The sequence below is a fragment of the Nannospalax galili genome, unplaced genomic scaffold, assembly GCF_000622305.1.
Source record: "Nannospalax galili isolate Female #2095 unplaced genomic scaffold, S.galili_v1.0 scaffold1423, whole genome shotgun sequence".
NCBI lineage: Eukaryota > Metazoa > Chordata > Mammalia > Rodentia > Spalacidae > Nannospalax > Nannospalax galili.
Window position 1 is genome coordinate 236,830 of NW_008349231.1, and position 16,578 is coordinate 253,407.

Sequence of the window (16,578 nt, forward strand, 5' to 3'; positions counted from 1 at the left end):
CTTTCATAATAATAATAGTTAATAAAAACTAGAACCCCTTGTTCAAATGATGATATGACACTGTCTCTGAGAATCTTATCACTAATATAGCTAAATCACTTATTTTATTATAGGAAAAGCATGTGATACTTTTTTTCTAAGCTTTATCTGATGAAATTTCCTGGTATTTCAGGGACTTTACAGAAAACAAATTGTATGTAAGCAATTTGAATAAAAGTAAATTTGATTCAGAAAAAAAAAATGACTCATAAGAAAAACCTCAAAGTTCTGTGTAGCCTGTTATGGGCACAGTCTGACAAACTATGCCTGATTCCAGAGGTTAAGCTGGGAGGTTGCACTTTCCTTTCTATAGACATACACGTGGTATAGGGACTTGGAACTCAATCCTTCCCTGTGACTTTTAGTAAGGTATAATAGATCTGAATTTCTGTAAGAATCTTAACCTGCTATAATGCTAAATATTTTTCTTCCTTTACATAAAAAGAAAAGCAATGTAGAAAAATGTGAGTTAATTTCATGTACTGTCAATATTTCCCTAACTAAGCTATTCAAGTCTTCTTTTTCTTTCAGGTTCCTAAGAAATCTGATGTTACCCTTCTACCACAGGCCACTTTAAAAAGCTGTCTCCAGCCTTGTCTCAGCTCCTTAGGAAGGCCAATCTTGAGAACAGATATAAGAATCAATACCTGTATCTCTTTTCTTCTTTTAAAATTTTTTGGGGGGGGTCAAGCCTTCAGGATCATAACAATATTTTTCCTAGCATGCTGTATCTGAAAATTAAACCCTTTACAATACTTAATCACTATGGACTAAAAGATTTTTGGACATTCTCTGTCTCTCTTGCCGTAGGAAAGTGAATCATTTTGTCAGTACCTGTGTATGGACCATGTACCTACACTGTTCTCTATCCCACAGTGACTGTGGAGAATAGTCAGAGGTGGAATGGAGGGATCGAAAGGTAAAGAACACTTGTGAGTATTTTCTTTTAAATAGAAAACCTTGATGACAATTGCAATTATACCTACTTTATATGTGAAACATGCTATTTTAAAGATAAAAGTAAACTAGGGCAAAATCTGACTTTAAATGATTTAATATATTCAAACCTACAAGTGACCTAACAGAATCCTGTGGGCTTGAACAAATTATCTTGAAAACACAATAAGAAATGAAAATAAATTTACTTTAAGCCACCTAGAATGAGAAACTCACTATTCTGTAAATCAGACCACATGATCATTAAACAAATATTGTTTTTTAGAAAGACAAGGCTTATTTTGAGTTAAAAGGATGCATTATTAAAAGTGTTTAAGACAGGTGTGGTGGCCTGTGCTTTTAATGCCAGTACTATGGACTCATAGGCAGGTGGATCTCTGTGTGAAGACCTAGTGGTTATACTGCATGTAGAAGGACATTCTTTTAATTAATTAGTAAAATATTGCTTCATCTAATTGCTAAACCATGAAGGAAACAAAGGTTCACAGGCTATTCCAAGATTAAACATAACTATAACTGCTCTAACACAAGCATATAACACAGAACACTGGAAAAGGGAATATTTATTTTGAGAATGAATTTAAAAACATGAATTTATGTTGCAAAAGACAGAGTTTTGGATGCCCAACACCTATCACATTCTAACACTTGCTTTAAGAGGTTTACCTAGGGGATCCTAGCTGGTCAGTGGTAAAGCTGCAATAGATAGATGAATATTTTTATCTTTTGGATAGCAGTTTTCTCTTTGGAACAAAAAGAGAGCCAAGATTTACGCCTCTTTTATTCAGAACCTGTTCAGTATAGGAGGGAAAATTTCAAAATTGGAAACAACTATTTATTAACCAAATGTCAAATATTTGGCATGTAAATAATGTTTGCATGAATACTGAGTTGTAGAATGAGAGGTCCTGAAGAAGTTACTGTGTCTTTAAGAGCAGAGAAAAGAGATCTTCATGTGCTCAGTGGGACGGGATCTTTAGAACTCTCAAAATATTTCACCATAGATCCTACCTTTTCTGTACACCAAGAAAGTCACACCTGTCAGTCCCATGGAGAAATGCAAGCACAACACTCCCAAAGCTCCTTCCATGACCCACTCACTGTGTCTTTCTTCAATGATAATATAATCTGATTTCTAATACTGTGGATTTGTCCTTTTTGGCTCTGCATTTCCTTTATAGAAATTGTTTCCACATGTATACTTTGGTTCCTAATGTAAAGACCATACTAACTGGGTGAAATTATATTTACCTCATATCCATTCACAATAGTTTTCTTGAGTTTTTATATGATTTTGTTAACAAATGACAGATGTGGTAGTTGTAATTCTATGATAGCAAGCAACTTTTCATATATCATTTTCACTTGTCTATTGGGAGGTATACATTCTTGAATTTTTGTCACTGAATGAATTCATTGCTTAGAATTCTTTCTCTATGAATGACCTAAGTATTCACCTCCTCAAAGTCTTAAATCACTACATTAGTCTGGCTCATTTTATTTTGATAGAGTGCTATTGGAAGTCATTAAAATAATTAAAAGTTATGATTCTTAAAGATTCAAGAAAATTAGGATTTTGAACCTACACCAAGTTCAGTAACTGACCTCTGTTTCTCTTCAAAATTCAGGTAACTTGAAATAAATTCTTTACTGACAATGAATTATTCCCGAGTGACAGAGTTTGTGCTGCTTGGACTGTCCAGTTCAAAGGAAGTGCAGCGTTTCTTGTTTCTCATATTTTCACTGCTCTACCTAGCAATACTGCTGGGCAACTTCCTCATCATCCTCACTGTGACGTCAGAGCCCCGCCTTCACACCCCGATGTACTTTCTGCTTGCAAACCTCTCTTTCATCGATATTTGTGTTGCCTCTTTTGCTACTCCTAAAATGATTTCAGACCTTCTGGTCGAACGCAAAACTATTTCTTTTGAAGCCTGCCTGACTCAGATTTTCTGTGTTCATCTCTTTGCTGGTGGTGAGATGGTTATTCTTGTGTCCATGGCTTATGATCGCTATGTTGCAATATGCAAGCCTCTCCACTACATGACCATCATGAACCGTCGAGTGTGTATCATTCTCGTGCTGGTTCCATGGTGTGTGGGCTTCATCCACACCACTAGCCAGTTGGCGTTCACTGTTAACTTGCCATTTTGTGGTCCTAACCAGGTGGACAGTTTTTTCTGTGATCTTCCGCTGGTGACCAAGCTAGCTTGCGTAGACACTTATGTTGTCAGCTTATTAATAGTTGCAGACAGTGGTGTTCTCACCCTGAGTTCCTTCCTCCTCTTGGTTGTCTCCTACACCGTGATTCTCATTACAGTCCGGAATCGCTCCTCCTCCAGCTTGGCCAAGGCCCGGTCCACCCTAACTGCTCACATCACAGTGGTCATGCTGTTCTTCGGACCGTGCATCTTCATCTACGTGTGGCCCTTCAGTGGCTATTCCACTGACAAAATATTAGCTGTGTTCTACACTATCTTTACTCCCATTTTAAACCCAGCTATCTACACTCTAAGGAACAAAGAAATGAAATCAGCAATGTCGAAGCTGAAGGGTAGGTATCTGAAACTAGGACAGGTTTCTGCAGTCATTAGAAGTGTCCTTTTTCTAGAAACAAAGTAAATTTACAGTACTGGTAGCATTCTCACAGTGCCTCTAGACACTTCCAGGAGTCACAGTAATCATTATGAGATGTGATAGAGATTAACTGTAACTATGATAATTAAAAGTCACAAATTAACCTTAGAGTTAATTATTCCTTTCCATTCTGTCTGATGCTTTGCCTTTTTTCTTTATTCTGCTTATTTTTGTATTAAAAATTTAAATGATACTTTTTTCTTCCTCAGAAAGCAGCACTACACAAATTTTTTATTTTAAATAACTATTCACTCAAAGCCACATGTAGTATCCATATATATATATTAAAATGCATTCTATATATCTGATAACACATGAAGACAATTCTGTGAAGGGCATTAATGAAAAGTAAAATGCAAAATGACATGCCTAACTGGCAGAAAGTGTTTCATGCAGTGCTTTGAAAGTCCTTCCTCAGTGTGTTGCTTAGCAAATGCTCTTCATGGAAAACAAGTCACTGAATAAATTTATTCATAAGCATGCAAGATAGCTTCAGTTGTCCACTTGACACACCTGTGAAGAACCACAACCCCACAAACTGCAGAAATTCCTCTATTGGTTTGGCCTGTGGGGCATGTCTGTGAGGCATTTTCTTGATTGAGTGATGTGGGAGGGCCCAGCTCAGTGCAGCTAGTGCCACCCCTCGGTGGCTGGTCCTGGGCTGTATAAGAAAGCAGGATCGCAAAGGCCTGGGAAGCAAGCAGTTCCTCTATAGTCTATGCTCCATCTCCTGCCTCCAAGTTTCTGCAATGAGCTCTGTCCTGACTTCCCTCAATGACAAACTGTGATGGGGACCTCTAAGCCACATAAACCTTTTCCTCCACAAGCTGGTTTTGGTCAAAGTGGTTTATCACAGCAATAGATAGAGAAACAAACAAAAACAACCAGTATTTGGTTTTGTTAATTTTGGCTCATCAAAGGTAAAAAACTTTGGAATTTCAGAGATATATTAAAATTCTCTACCCCTTCTCTTGATAATTGAAGCTTCATTATGTCCTCAGATTTTTCTTCCATATGAAAACTAGCAGTAACTTTCACTTTTCTCTATGATTTTTTAAAATCCAGATATTTTATTTCATAATTTCCAATACAGGCTACCCCAAATCCCAGCATTCTCTTTCAAGACCTTAGGAATGCTTGTACTTCTCATCCACGGTCACTTATGACAAGCATTGCTTGTGTTCACAGCTGCAAGCCCAGCACAGGCTGAACCCTCTGTTAGCACATCCAAGTATCTCTGCTTTGCTCCCTGCTCTTGTTTCATCAGCTGCTGTGATGCTGACTCTTTCCAGAGTCCAGTCTGTACAATCATCTAAACATATCCTGTTATTCACATTTCTGAAAGACACAAACATTCAAGCTGTTCAAGGCATAAAAGTACATATGCACAGATACTTAACTGTATTTACATAATCAAACCTCTTAGAGGATTATAAGCTATTACATAATCTTTGCATACTGCTACAGCTTTGTGTGTAAATAAGTGATACGTTATTGTGCCAGTAATACTAATTGTGCATTAAATAAAACTACACAGTATAAAAGGTAGTAAGAGATATGCATGATTTTGTTTTAAATCTTATTAATATTTTATTGAATTTTTGCAATATTCATGCATTATAGTTTGATGGTATTTAGATCCCCTCCTAATCTGTACCTACCCTCCTGCCCAATTTAATGTACTCTTTTCCATACATAGTATGACCTATAAAGTCTAATTTGTGTCCTTAAATGCCCTTCAGTGTGGGTCCATCCACTGGGCCCACCAAGAGTTCAGTCCCTATAGGACACTGTCTTTCCCTCTCCCAGCAGCCATCAATTACCAAAAGTTCCTTATGTTGGGTTGGGATTTCTTACCCATTTCCCCATGTCTATTCTGGGATTTTGTCTGGTTTGAGTTATATAGGACTTGTGAATGCTGTCACCTTGCTATGAGTTTATGTAATTGATCAGCTGTCTGGAAGACTGCATTCTTGTGGTCATCATCACCTTCTGGCTTTTACAGTCTTTCTACTTCTTCTTCCACAATGATCCCTGAGCCTTGGTAACCACATGATCCAGAAAATGGAAAGAAAGCATAGGGATAAATGGGAAAAGGGAGTTAGAGAGAGAGGTATAGAGAAACACAAGTGTTATTACATGGGGAAAGTGGGAGTACTTTAACTGGGAAGGGGATAGGGAGGATTATACAGGGGAGTGAGAGGTGAGATGAATAATGCTTACATGGTATGAAAAGCCAGAGGGAAATGTATTCTAGGTTATACTGAAAAAAACACATACAATAGATATAATGAGTACATGTGTGTAGCTAAAGGCTATACAACAAAAAAACTACCATGTTAGGCAGTGAAAACCTCCCTTTGAGTTGTTGGTCAGGGTAGTGCAAGAGACTTCCAAAATAATATAGATCATTACCACAGCCCTTGATTGCCTCCCAGACCTTGAAGATAAGACCCTATTGATGAAGACAGGCCACAATTTAGACACAGGATTTTGAGCAATCCAGGTAGAACTGACATGGAAGCCTCCTCCCTGAAGATTTATTCTCATTGTGTTGGAAGGTACAATACAAGCTGCCAAAGGAGAAAACCAACCAATGGTCCTACCCAGCTTTAAAGCCTAATAAACCAAAATGAGTGACCCCGCAATTTTCACTATTGTTGCAATACCGGCACTTTTATCTTCGAGGTAATCAACAACTATGTAGTTGGAATTAAGGCTCACTTGATTCGAAGGAACTCATGTGTGATACTGTAAGCACAGCCAAATTCACATGACAGGAGAGGTCATAAATCCTAGGGGAAAACCCATGTCTGTGACATCCTTCTACCAGCACAATTTCTCACTTCATTCTAAATATGCATTCTCATATTTACAAAGCTCTGGCTGCTCTTGCAGAGGACCCAGATTCAATTCCCAGCACCCACATAGTAACTCAGAATCACCCATAATGCCAATAGCAAGGGCTCCAACGCCTTCTTCTGATCTCCACGGGCACTGTACAACAGGAGTGCACCTACACACATGCAGGCAATACATGCATACACATAAAATAAAAAAAATAATAAATAAAATATTCTTTTAGGAAAATGTAAAACAAGATAAGGAAAGGTTAAGAATGTGGTACAGGTTTCTATAGTTGCAAGGTAACATAATGGACTTCCTAACCAGATTTTGATGTTTTCCTTTTCTTTTTCAACATATATTTTATTGAATTTTTGTGCAATTCATACAGCACATTTTTTTGTTTGTTTGATTTTCTTTCTGAGACAGGGTCTTCCTATAGCCCCAGCTGGCCTGCAACTCAGTATGTAGACCAGGCTTGACTTGAACTCAAAAGAGATTCCCCCTGCCTCTGCCTCCCAAGAGCTAGGATTAAAGGTGTGTAACACCACACCTGGCCAACATACACATATTAATTATATTTAGAACCCCTTCACATCTTTACCTTTCCATATCCCCCACCACCAGATTTCATGCATTCTGCTATATATGTTAGTGACTGCTGAAGAAAGTTTGTTTCCCCAGATGTCCTGAGTTCAACAACTGGAATCTGTTCAGCCTATCTAGCATCACTTCCTTAAATATCAACTCCCCTCACCCATCAGTGATCAGCTGCCAATGGTAACACTGGGGATTCTTATCCATTTCCCCAATTCTATGGTGGGTTTTTTTCTGGTTTGAGTTTGCATGGGTCTTGTGCATATTGTCACCATTGCTGTAAGTTCATATGAGCAAGTTCTCTGCTGCCTGGAAAATTATGTTTCCTCATATTCATCCTTGGCTCTTCCAATCTTTCTGCCCCCTCTTCTGTCATGGTCCCTGCGCTCTCTGTGGCTGAGGTTTAATTCAGGAATCAGATCCAGGAACATGCACTCTGCAGTCTATCATTGTCTAAATTCTGGCTAGTTGTGGCTTTCTATGTTAATCACCCTCTCTTGTATCAAGAAGCTTGGCTAGAGAGAGATGATGGATTCATTAGTGTTCTCTCTACCTCCTGTTCTATTATATTCTGTGAGAAATAGGCACAGAAATTCTGTGTTACATGGTACAGACACTTATTTTCTGTGTGTGACCAGTTATGGAACTCTGTAATAATCTTCATCTGTTGCAGAAATAAAGCGGAAATTGAATCATCATTGATTTATTTTTCTGCTTATCAGATTATATAGTACCCTCCAGAACTATATGAGGGCAGTCCTCAGGGAGGAGGCTTCCAGGTAGGTTTCAGCTCCATTGCTCCAAATCCTGTGTTCAAAGTATATCTTGTCTTTATCAGTAGGGTTTACTTTCAAGTTCTGTGAGGTAATCAAGGGCTGTGGCAATAGCCTGTGTTTTGCGGGGAGTCTCTTGAACTACTCTGACCAACAACTTGATGGGATGCTTCTCCTTTTTGGCACTGTGTCTCTTGCTGTTTAAACACACACTCGTACAGATATTCTATGTGTATTTTTCAGTAGGATTTTGAACTAATACATTTGTCTCTGATTTTACACACTACCTAAGCATGATTTAATCTCTCCTCTCTCTCTCCTGTACTAAGCCTTCATCCTCCATCCACATGTAAAGTACCCCCATTTCCTTATTTCCCCTTTGATAATACCTACATTCTATTCCCAACCCCACCAAGTTCCTTGTTCCCCATTATTTCCATTGCCCTTGTATAACTCTCCCTCCTTCTTGTCCCAGTTAAATACTCTCATTTTCATGACCACTCCCATAATAGCTTATTCTCCTAATAATTTCAGAGCTTTGGGTTTTCACATTGAGGTCTTTGATCCATTTGGAGTTGACTTTTGTGCAGGGTGAAATATAAGGATCTAGTTTCATTCTTCTCCAGGTGGAGATCCAGTTTTGCCAGCACCATTTGTTGAAAAATGCTGTTTTGCATCTTGGCATCCTTATGAAATATCAGGTGTCTAAAACTGCATGCACTTGGGTCTGAGAATTCTGTTCTGCTCCATTGATCTCCATGTTTGGTTTTGTGCTAATACCATGTTGTTTTTATGAATAGACCTGCTATGGTAATCCTGCCCCCATTGCTCTTTGTGCCTAGGATTACTTTGAGTATCTGGGGTCTTTTGTGATTCCATATTAATTTTAGTTTGATTTTTCTCTGTTTCTGTGATGAATGTCATGGGAATTTTTATTGGAACTACATTAAATCTAAAAACTGCTTTTGGTAAAATGGATATTTTCACAATATCAATTTTATCAATCCATGAGCACTTATAGTCTTTCCATATCTTTGTGTCTCCCTCAAAGTCTTTCTTCAGAGATTTAAAATTTTCTTGTAGAGACCTTTAATGTCTTTGTTTAGGTTTATTCCTATTCTCTTTCTCTGTTTGTTATATTTCTCATGGAATTTTCGGTATCTCTTATGCATAATATCATATCATGTGAAAATAGTTTCTTTGTTCAGGTTGCTTGGGATATCTTTTTCACCCTTTTACTCTAAGGTGGTCTCAGTCATTTTTTGTGAGTGTGTACTCCTGATCACAATAGCAAGGTTTCTCTTACCATACAACTAAACATACTTCCATGTTCTGGGAATCAGAATGTACCGTTCACGGAAGGTATTGGTCTGCCTAGCATGCATTCTGCATACCTATCACAATTGTTGACAGAGATGTACAAGTTTATACAGGTACACGATTCTATTTTCTAATATGCTATTATGCCTATTAGGGGAGACAACAGCATTTAATATTCATATTTTAGAACAGCTTTCTAAATTTTTTTTGATTAATTGATTTTTTTTTATTTTCGGTATATGATCATTTTGTGACCTTGCATATAAGTGTACCATGTGTGTGGCCAGAAGAGGATATCGCATATTCTAGAACTGGAATTATCAATAGTTGTTACCTGCAATATGTGTGGTGGGAATTGAACCCAGGTACTCTGCAAGAGTGGCCATTGCTCTTAACTGATGGGCCATCTCCCCAGCCCCCATTATCAATACTTTACACTTTTTAGTGTGTAAGTCTATCTTTTTAAGATATATTAAGGTACTTTTTGCTATTACATGTTACTCCAGATCATAATATTAATAAAAATTCTCATTTATGTTTCTAGTCTGTATATTACCCAGTGTGCACACTTGTTATTGCAATATTTTATGTGGGAAACTGATTTTAATCTGACCCTTGAAACCTAAAACCTTGATAAACTCAGTTATTACTTACAGTAGCTCTCTTGTAAATTCAGATTTTTTTTAAGATCGACATGCATGTTAACTACGAATAGTGATTTGCTATGACTTTTCCCCACATAGATAACTTTTAGGTATTTTTCTTGTTAAATCACACTGGTTAAACCCTGTATAACAAAAATATAAACACTTGATAGAAATAAGACTTATACTTCTGACTGTCTTTGTAAATAGTCACTCTTCTGCCATTAAGTTAAGGCTGCAGACATTTTTACTAATCCCCCCTTATTAAGCCGAGTAAATTCCTTTTAATATGTATGGTACTGAATTTCTGTCAAAAATTTATTTTATAAAATGTCTTTTCAGTATCTGTTGATAGTAGTATATTGAAGTTTCTATTTATAAATGCAGGTTGGTCTGTTTTCTTTGCAGTTACATAAATTCTTGCACTTTGTACTTATGACCTTTAGTTCTCAGAACAAATACGTATAGTTTTCTACTGATGAATTTTAATTAACTTTGAATTCTCAGTTGATAACAGTGTTTAAGGCAATGCCTGAAGCACAGCAATTGTCATTCTTCTCTATGTTTCGTTGACTTGTCATTCTTCCTGTTCATGAGTTCCATTTTTCTGTTTGTTCCTATGTCAAGCAATTTTATTACACTGTCAATGTTGTAAACTACTTCAGTTCTTCTTCTCTCAACCCTTTTCTCTCTGGTAATGCTAGAGATAGAAGTAAGCTCCTTGCTCAGTGAGTGGACGTTCTGCCACTATGCTACATTGCAGGCCAAGGGTCTTCAGCAAAATTGTTTGAGAAAAGCCTGCAACAGTTGTCATTTCTCACATGCATCTATAATTTCTAATTCCTATATTCTTTTTTGAGACAGGATCTCCCTGTAGCCCCAGCTGGCCTGGAACTCACTATGTAGAGCAGGTTGGCCTTGAACTCAAAGGGATCTCCTACCTCTGTCTTCTGTGTGCTGGGATTAGGTGTGTGCCACCAGGCCATGTATTTTTTCTCATTTTAACATCATTCATTATCTGTCTTTTGCTGTGAGATACCACAAGTAATAATGTTTTCATTTTTTCATGAATCCATAATCTTTTCCCTTATGTGCTTTTAAGAAATAATTTGTGGTTTATAGGCATTTAATGGGTTCAGAAGAAAAGGATAAATTCATGAATTTCTGGAGTAGTACAACCAGTTCCCTGGGCATGGTGTGTGTGTGTGTGTGTGTGTGTGTGTGTGTGTGTGTGTTTGAGACAGGCTCTTTTTGTAGCCCCAGCTAGCCTGGAATTCACTATGTAGACCAGCTGGCTTCAGTCTCACAGAGATCCACTTCCTCTGTCTTCCCAATGCTGGAATCAAAAGTATACATACCATGTTGCCCAGTCCCAGATGGAGTTTTATGTGTGTGTGAAACAAACAAACACACTTTTCTCCCTCAAATTCAGAAAAACCTCTGATGACTCAGAATAAATTAGGTTTCTAATTGAATTTCACAAGGCTGCTGAAACAATTAGAAGCATTAATTTGGTTGAAACATATTCATTTTACACTCCCAAGAGCTGTATAACTTACATGGAATTATTCAGGGAATTCTGCTTCATGGATCCCAGATTCTACTGCTAGCTGGCTCATTCTACTAAAGGAAGTTGGAGAGGAAATTGGGGTAAGATTGAGGCCAACTTTGTCTACACAGTGAGCTCCCAGCGAGCTCAGGCTACAGGGAGACCCTGTTTCCAAACCCCCCCCCAAAAAAATAGAGACCTGAGAAAACAGTACAAAATTCAAAATGACTGTAATTAATATACATCTTTTATTAGTAACTCTAGATATTAATGACCTCAGTTCCCCAATAAGAAAACACAAACTACAAATTGAATCCAAACTAGGACTCATCTTAATGCTTTCTCCAAGGAACACAACCTTCCATCAGAGATAGACACCACCTTATGGTGAAAGGATTTCAAATTTTAAACACAGCAAAGGAAAATAGAATCAAGCAGGCATAGCTATTCTAATATCTGAAAAATTAGACTTCAAAGCAAAGCTATTCAGAAGAGGTAAAGAAGGAAACCAGGCTCATTAAAGGAGAACTTCATTAACAGGATACTACATTCATAATCATATATGCACCAAACATAGGGACATTAAATTTCATTTAAAATGCTATTAGATATAAAACTACAGATTAATCACAACACAGTGATAGTGGATGACTTCAATACCTCATTGTTGACACTAATAGACAGGTCATCAGAAAATTTTTTTTTTAAATCTCAGGAGTGAAATGACATCATAAATCAAATGAACCTAATAGATATCTAGAGAAATTCCACCAAACATTAAAGAATTCACATTCTATTTGGCAGCCATGGAACTTTCTTTAAACTTGATCATATATTAGGACACAATGCAGGACTCGAAATTTTAGGAAAACTAAAATATAATCCTGCATTCTAGCTGACCACAAAGGAACTACGCTGAACACTGTAAGCAACAGAAACTGCATAACACTAATACATGGAAACTGAACAATGCATATGCAAATGAGGATGAGGCTGCGGGAGAAATAAAAAATGGAAATTCAATTCCTAAAACTGAATGAAACTTGAAACAGTATACCAAAATCCATGGGAGGTGCAATGAAGATGGGCTTAGGAGGACTCTTTAAGTACTAAGTACCATCATTTGGAAATTGGACACATCTAATATTAATAACTTAATGATGCACCTGAATGCCATGTAACACCAAGAACAAACCACACTGAAAAAGAGTCAATCAGAAGAGATAATCAAATTCAGCGCTGAAATTATTGAAGTAGAAACAAACTAAAATTACAAAGAATCAATGAGGAGTTGGTTCTTTGAAAAGATTAATAGTATTGACAAAACTTTGATAAATTTAACCAAAAGAGAGAAATCCAAATTAGAAAAATCAGAGATAAAAAGGAAAATATTACAATAAACACTGATAAAATACAAAGAATCCTAAGGATATAGTTAAAAACCTATATTCCATAGTCCTTCCTCTGCTCTGTCCAGCCATTCCCCATTCCAGTTAACTCTACTGAGGTAACTTTTCCTACTCTAGTATCTCCCTTCCCCTTTTATATCACTGCATTCTGTCTCCCATCTGATGAAGCCTCACCACTCATGGCTTGGTTTCCTGACCTCTCTTGATTTTTCCCATCTAAACATGCATATCTAAGAATTCAAAGTTAGCATCCAGCTATGAGAAAAAACATGAAATGTTTCCATTTCTAGGTCTGGGTTACCTCATTCAAGATGATTATCTGCAGTTTTATCCATTTATCTGCAAGTTTCACAATTTTGCTTTTTCACACCCGAATAATATTCCATTGTGTAAATGTACCATACTTTGATTTCCCATTCATCAACTGATGGACATCAAGATTGTTTACATTTCCTGGCTATTATGAAAAAAGAAGCAATGAACATAGATCTCTGTGGGAGGATGCAGAGTCTTTTGAATATATGATAAGAATGGTATGACTGGGTTATGAGGATGGATAACTAACAGTAAACATTTTTATAAATACCCACACAGAAACCTACCACTATAGAAAGCTCTTAAAGTAAAAAGAAGTTATCTTATAACAGGGAGAGACTGCCCGCTACTAGATAACAGGCCATCAAAGTCAAAGCCCAATGCTAAGAATGGACTCCCTCTTTTGAGACTGTTGACCAGCAGCCCCATGGGTCCTAAAACACTGCTGGCAACTGTCCCTGCTCTTGCTGACCCATCAGATTTTGATGGAAGGCCCTATTGCTGAAGACACTACATACTTGAGCTATAAAACAAGGAGAAATTGGAGCTGGAGAAATGCCTCAGTGCTGCTCTTTCCTGATCTTCCTGGGCATTGCATGACATGGGTGCATTTACACACACGCAGGTAATATATTCATACACATAAAAATAAAATATGCTTTTAAAAAAACAAGGAGAAATCAGGTTGTTTCTGATTTCAAAACTTCATCCTTACTGGATAGATTTCATAGTGCTGAAAGATGCTATGTATGCTGTCAGAAGAGAAAATCATCAACCTTACCCAGTTGTGAATCCTGCGAGCTAAAAGTGTCCTGGATATATATGGACACTAGTGCATTGTTGGCATGAATGTTATGGGGAACAACTAAACTTTTTTTAATTTGGCCTTAAAGGCTGCTTCATAACATGGAACCAATAGCTTACGTTGATATCAGGCCTTGGAACCAGTGGCTAGAGAGGTCACAGCCCATAGAGGAGAGCCTAATATAATTAGTCTGCTAAATGTACATAGTGTTAAACTGACTTCTAATGACCTCTGTTTTAACTGTAGATTACTCCATCTCTCAACTCTCAAAAGAGATCTTTCTTATGAAGCAGGTGGTGATTAACAGAAAGATCTACAACCAGCTCATATTCAGATAATAAGAGCCTGTAGAGTGCTTACCCCTGAACAAGAAGGGGCATAGAGATTGTAAGAGATAGAAGTATTGGATGAGCACAAGAGTTTTTCAAACAGCTGGGCAGCTACTCATATAAACTCATAGCAACAGTGAGAGCATACACAAGTCCCACATAAATTCAAATCAGAGAAATTACAACACTTATCTTGGTAGGTTGGTAAGAATCCTAAACCCTGCCTAGGGACCTATCAGCAATGAATGGCTGTTGGGATAAAGACAGTCTCATTTACAGGTGTGACTCTTGGTACATTGACCAGGTTCCAGTGTATGAACCCACATAAAGGAGCATTAGGGGACTCAAGTTTGACTCTGTAGGATATATGTATATATTACCAAAATAGAGTGCAGGAAATTGGACATGGGGTAGTAAAGATGCAGATGCTTTGGGAACATAAATGCAAACAAAATACATTTTATGAAATTAACCAAACTTTAATAAAAAAATCTATATTGCACTAAATTGGAACACCTAAAAGAAATGGATGGATTAATTTCTAAATATATACAGCCTACTACACTTGAATTAAGATGAATTTAAGTAAGCCCACAAATACCAATGATACAGAGGATCAATAATCAACTCTCCCCCAATTTTAGAAAGCTCAGGACAAGATGGATTAGTACAGAATTCCACCAGAGCTTCAAAAAACCTAACACCTATACTCTTCAAATTATCCCATACAATAGAAAAGGAACACTTCTGTGGTGGTTTGAGTGAGAATGTCCCTTCCCCCATAGGCTTTAATTTTTTTGAATAGTTGGTCCGGGTGTTGGCACTTTTTGGTCTGTTTGGGGAGGTTTAGTAGGTGTGGCCTTGCTATAGGAAGCACATTATTGGGATCAGGATTTGGGAGCTCATAGTCCACTTGCACTTATAGTTTCTCTGCTTCCTGTCCCTGATTGAAAATGTGAGCTCTCAGATTTCTGCTCTTAGTACCTCTGGCCTTGCCTCTCCAATCACCATGAGCTCTTATCACTCTGGAACTGTAAGCAGAATAAATTCTTCCTTCTGTAAGCTGCCTTGGGCCTGGTATTTGTAACAGCAACAGAAAAGTAACTAATATAACTTTGAAATTGTGCTACTCAAAACAGACAAAGCCCCCATCACCCAAAAATCATAGGATAATCTCCTTGATGAATATGGGTGAAACATTCTCAATATAAATACTTGAAAATGCCATTTTCTTTCCTTTTCTGTATTTTTAAAATATTGTTTTTATATTATTTTTTAGAAGAAGCATATCATTACAGCTTTAACATGCCCAATAACAGTTTCCAGAGCAAAGACACATCTCCTTCAAAAGTGGCTATAAAATTTCTAGGTTTGCTGTTGAATCAATACAGTTATACAATATTGAACTCAGTATAAGCCCTGTAAGACATAAAATTGAATGAGTTTTTAACCCTCAAAAAAGATCTCCACTTCATTCTAAAATATACTCTCTTACAGAAAGACTCATTGTTTTTGCTACTAACACTGAGATGTTGGCACATGCATCTCTAATCTGTATGTATCTGATTATTACTAGTCATAATCATTTGCACTTGGATCCTTGGTGCCTGTGTATGTTTATAAAGTCATGTGGAAGATTTCACTGTATTGATTCTACCAATCCATCAGCACAGGAGGTCTTTTCATCTCCTTGGGTCTCCCTCGTTCCCTTTCTTCAAAAATTTAAAATTTCATTGAATAGGTTTGGGGCAGTGGTAGTATTAGACAGGGGTGATCACCAGCTCTCTAATTGGAATTAGGACTAGCTCAATGAGAGGAAACTTATGTGGTACTGTAAACATTTCCAAACAAACATGGCTGAATAGGTCCTAGGGAAAAATCTAATTTTGCCACATCTCTAGATCAACATGATTTCTTACTTTACTCAATAAACATCCTCGCATTTACATGTAGGCCAAATTCTAGCCCTACCAGGGCCATTTCATAGCTGTATCAACATTTAAACTGTGCCCCTGATAGCGCACCTCCTTCCACACCTTTCCCCACCAATGGCCTGAGAGTGCATCATGCTTCCCCTGCACTTTGATTGGACTCCTCATGACTGGCATGAGATCAGCACATGATCCCCAATGCTAGATGTAAGCGCATGATCAGCATGACCTCTGCTACCATTGGTCCACAATGGGTTCCTTTTCATGTTATTGGATGACTATGTGTATATATACAACCTGCTGAAAAATAGAGTGAAGCCCTCTGATGTACTCCTGGAGTGGTCTTTGCTCTGTGACACTTGCCCTCAGGGGGTGTGGACTTGCCATTAGACAGCATGGATCAACATTTACAGATAAGTATCATTTCAC

The 16,578-nt window shown here is 37.5% G+C and overlaps 1 protein-coding gene across 1 annotated transcript; it reads left to right on the top strand.

Annotated features, from left to right (window-relative positions):
* The first annotated feature begins 2,640 nt into the window (after positions 1 to 2,640).
* On the top strand, positions 2,641 to 3,618 carry LOC103744729 (olfactory receptor 4K15-like). The gene has a single exon (XM_008846561.2). The coding sequence runs from the start codon at positions 2,653 to 2,655 to the stop codon at positions 3,616 to 3,618; it is 966 nt and encodes a 321-aa protein (XP_008844783.1). The 5' UTR covers positions 2,641 to 2,652.
* The last annotated feature ends 12,960 nt before the right edge of the window (positions 3,619 to 16,578 follow it).

What these genes read in the sequence shown, in the direction of transcription:
- LOC103744729 (XM_008846561.2), top strand. Translation starts at nt 2,653, where the DNA reads ATGAATTATTCCCGAGTGACAGAGTTTGTGCTGCTTGGACTGTCCAGT.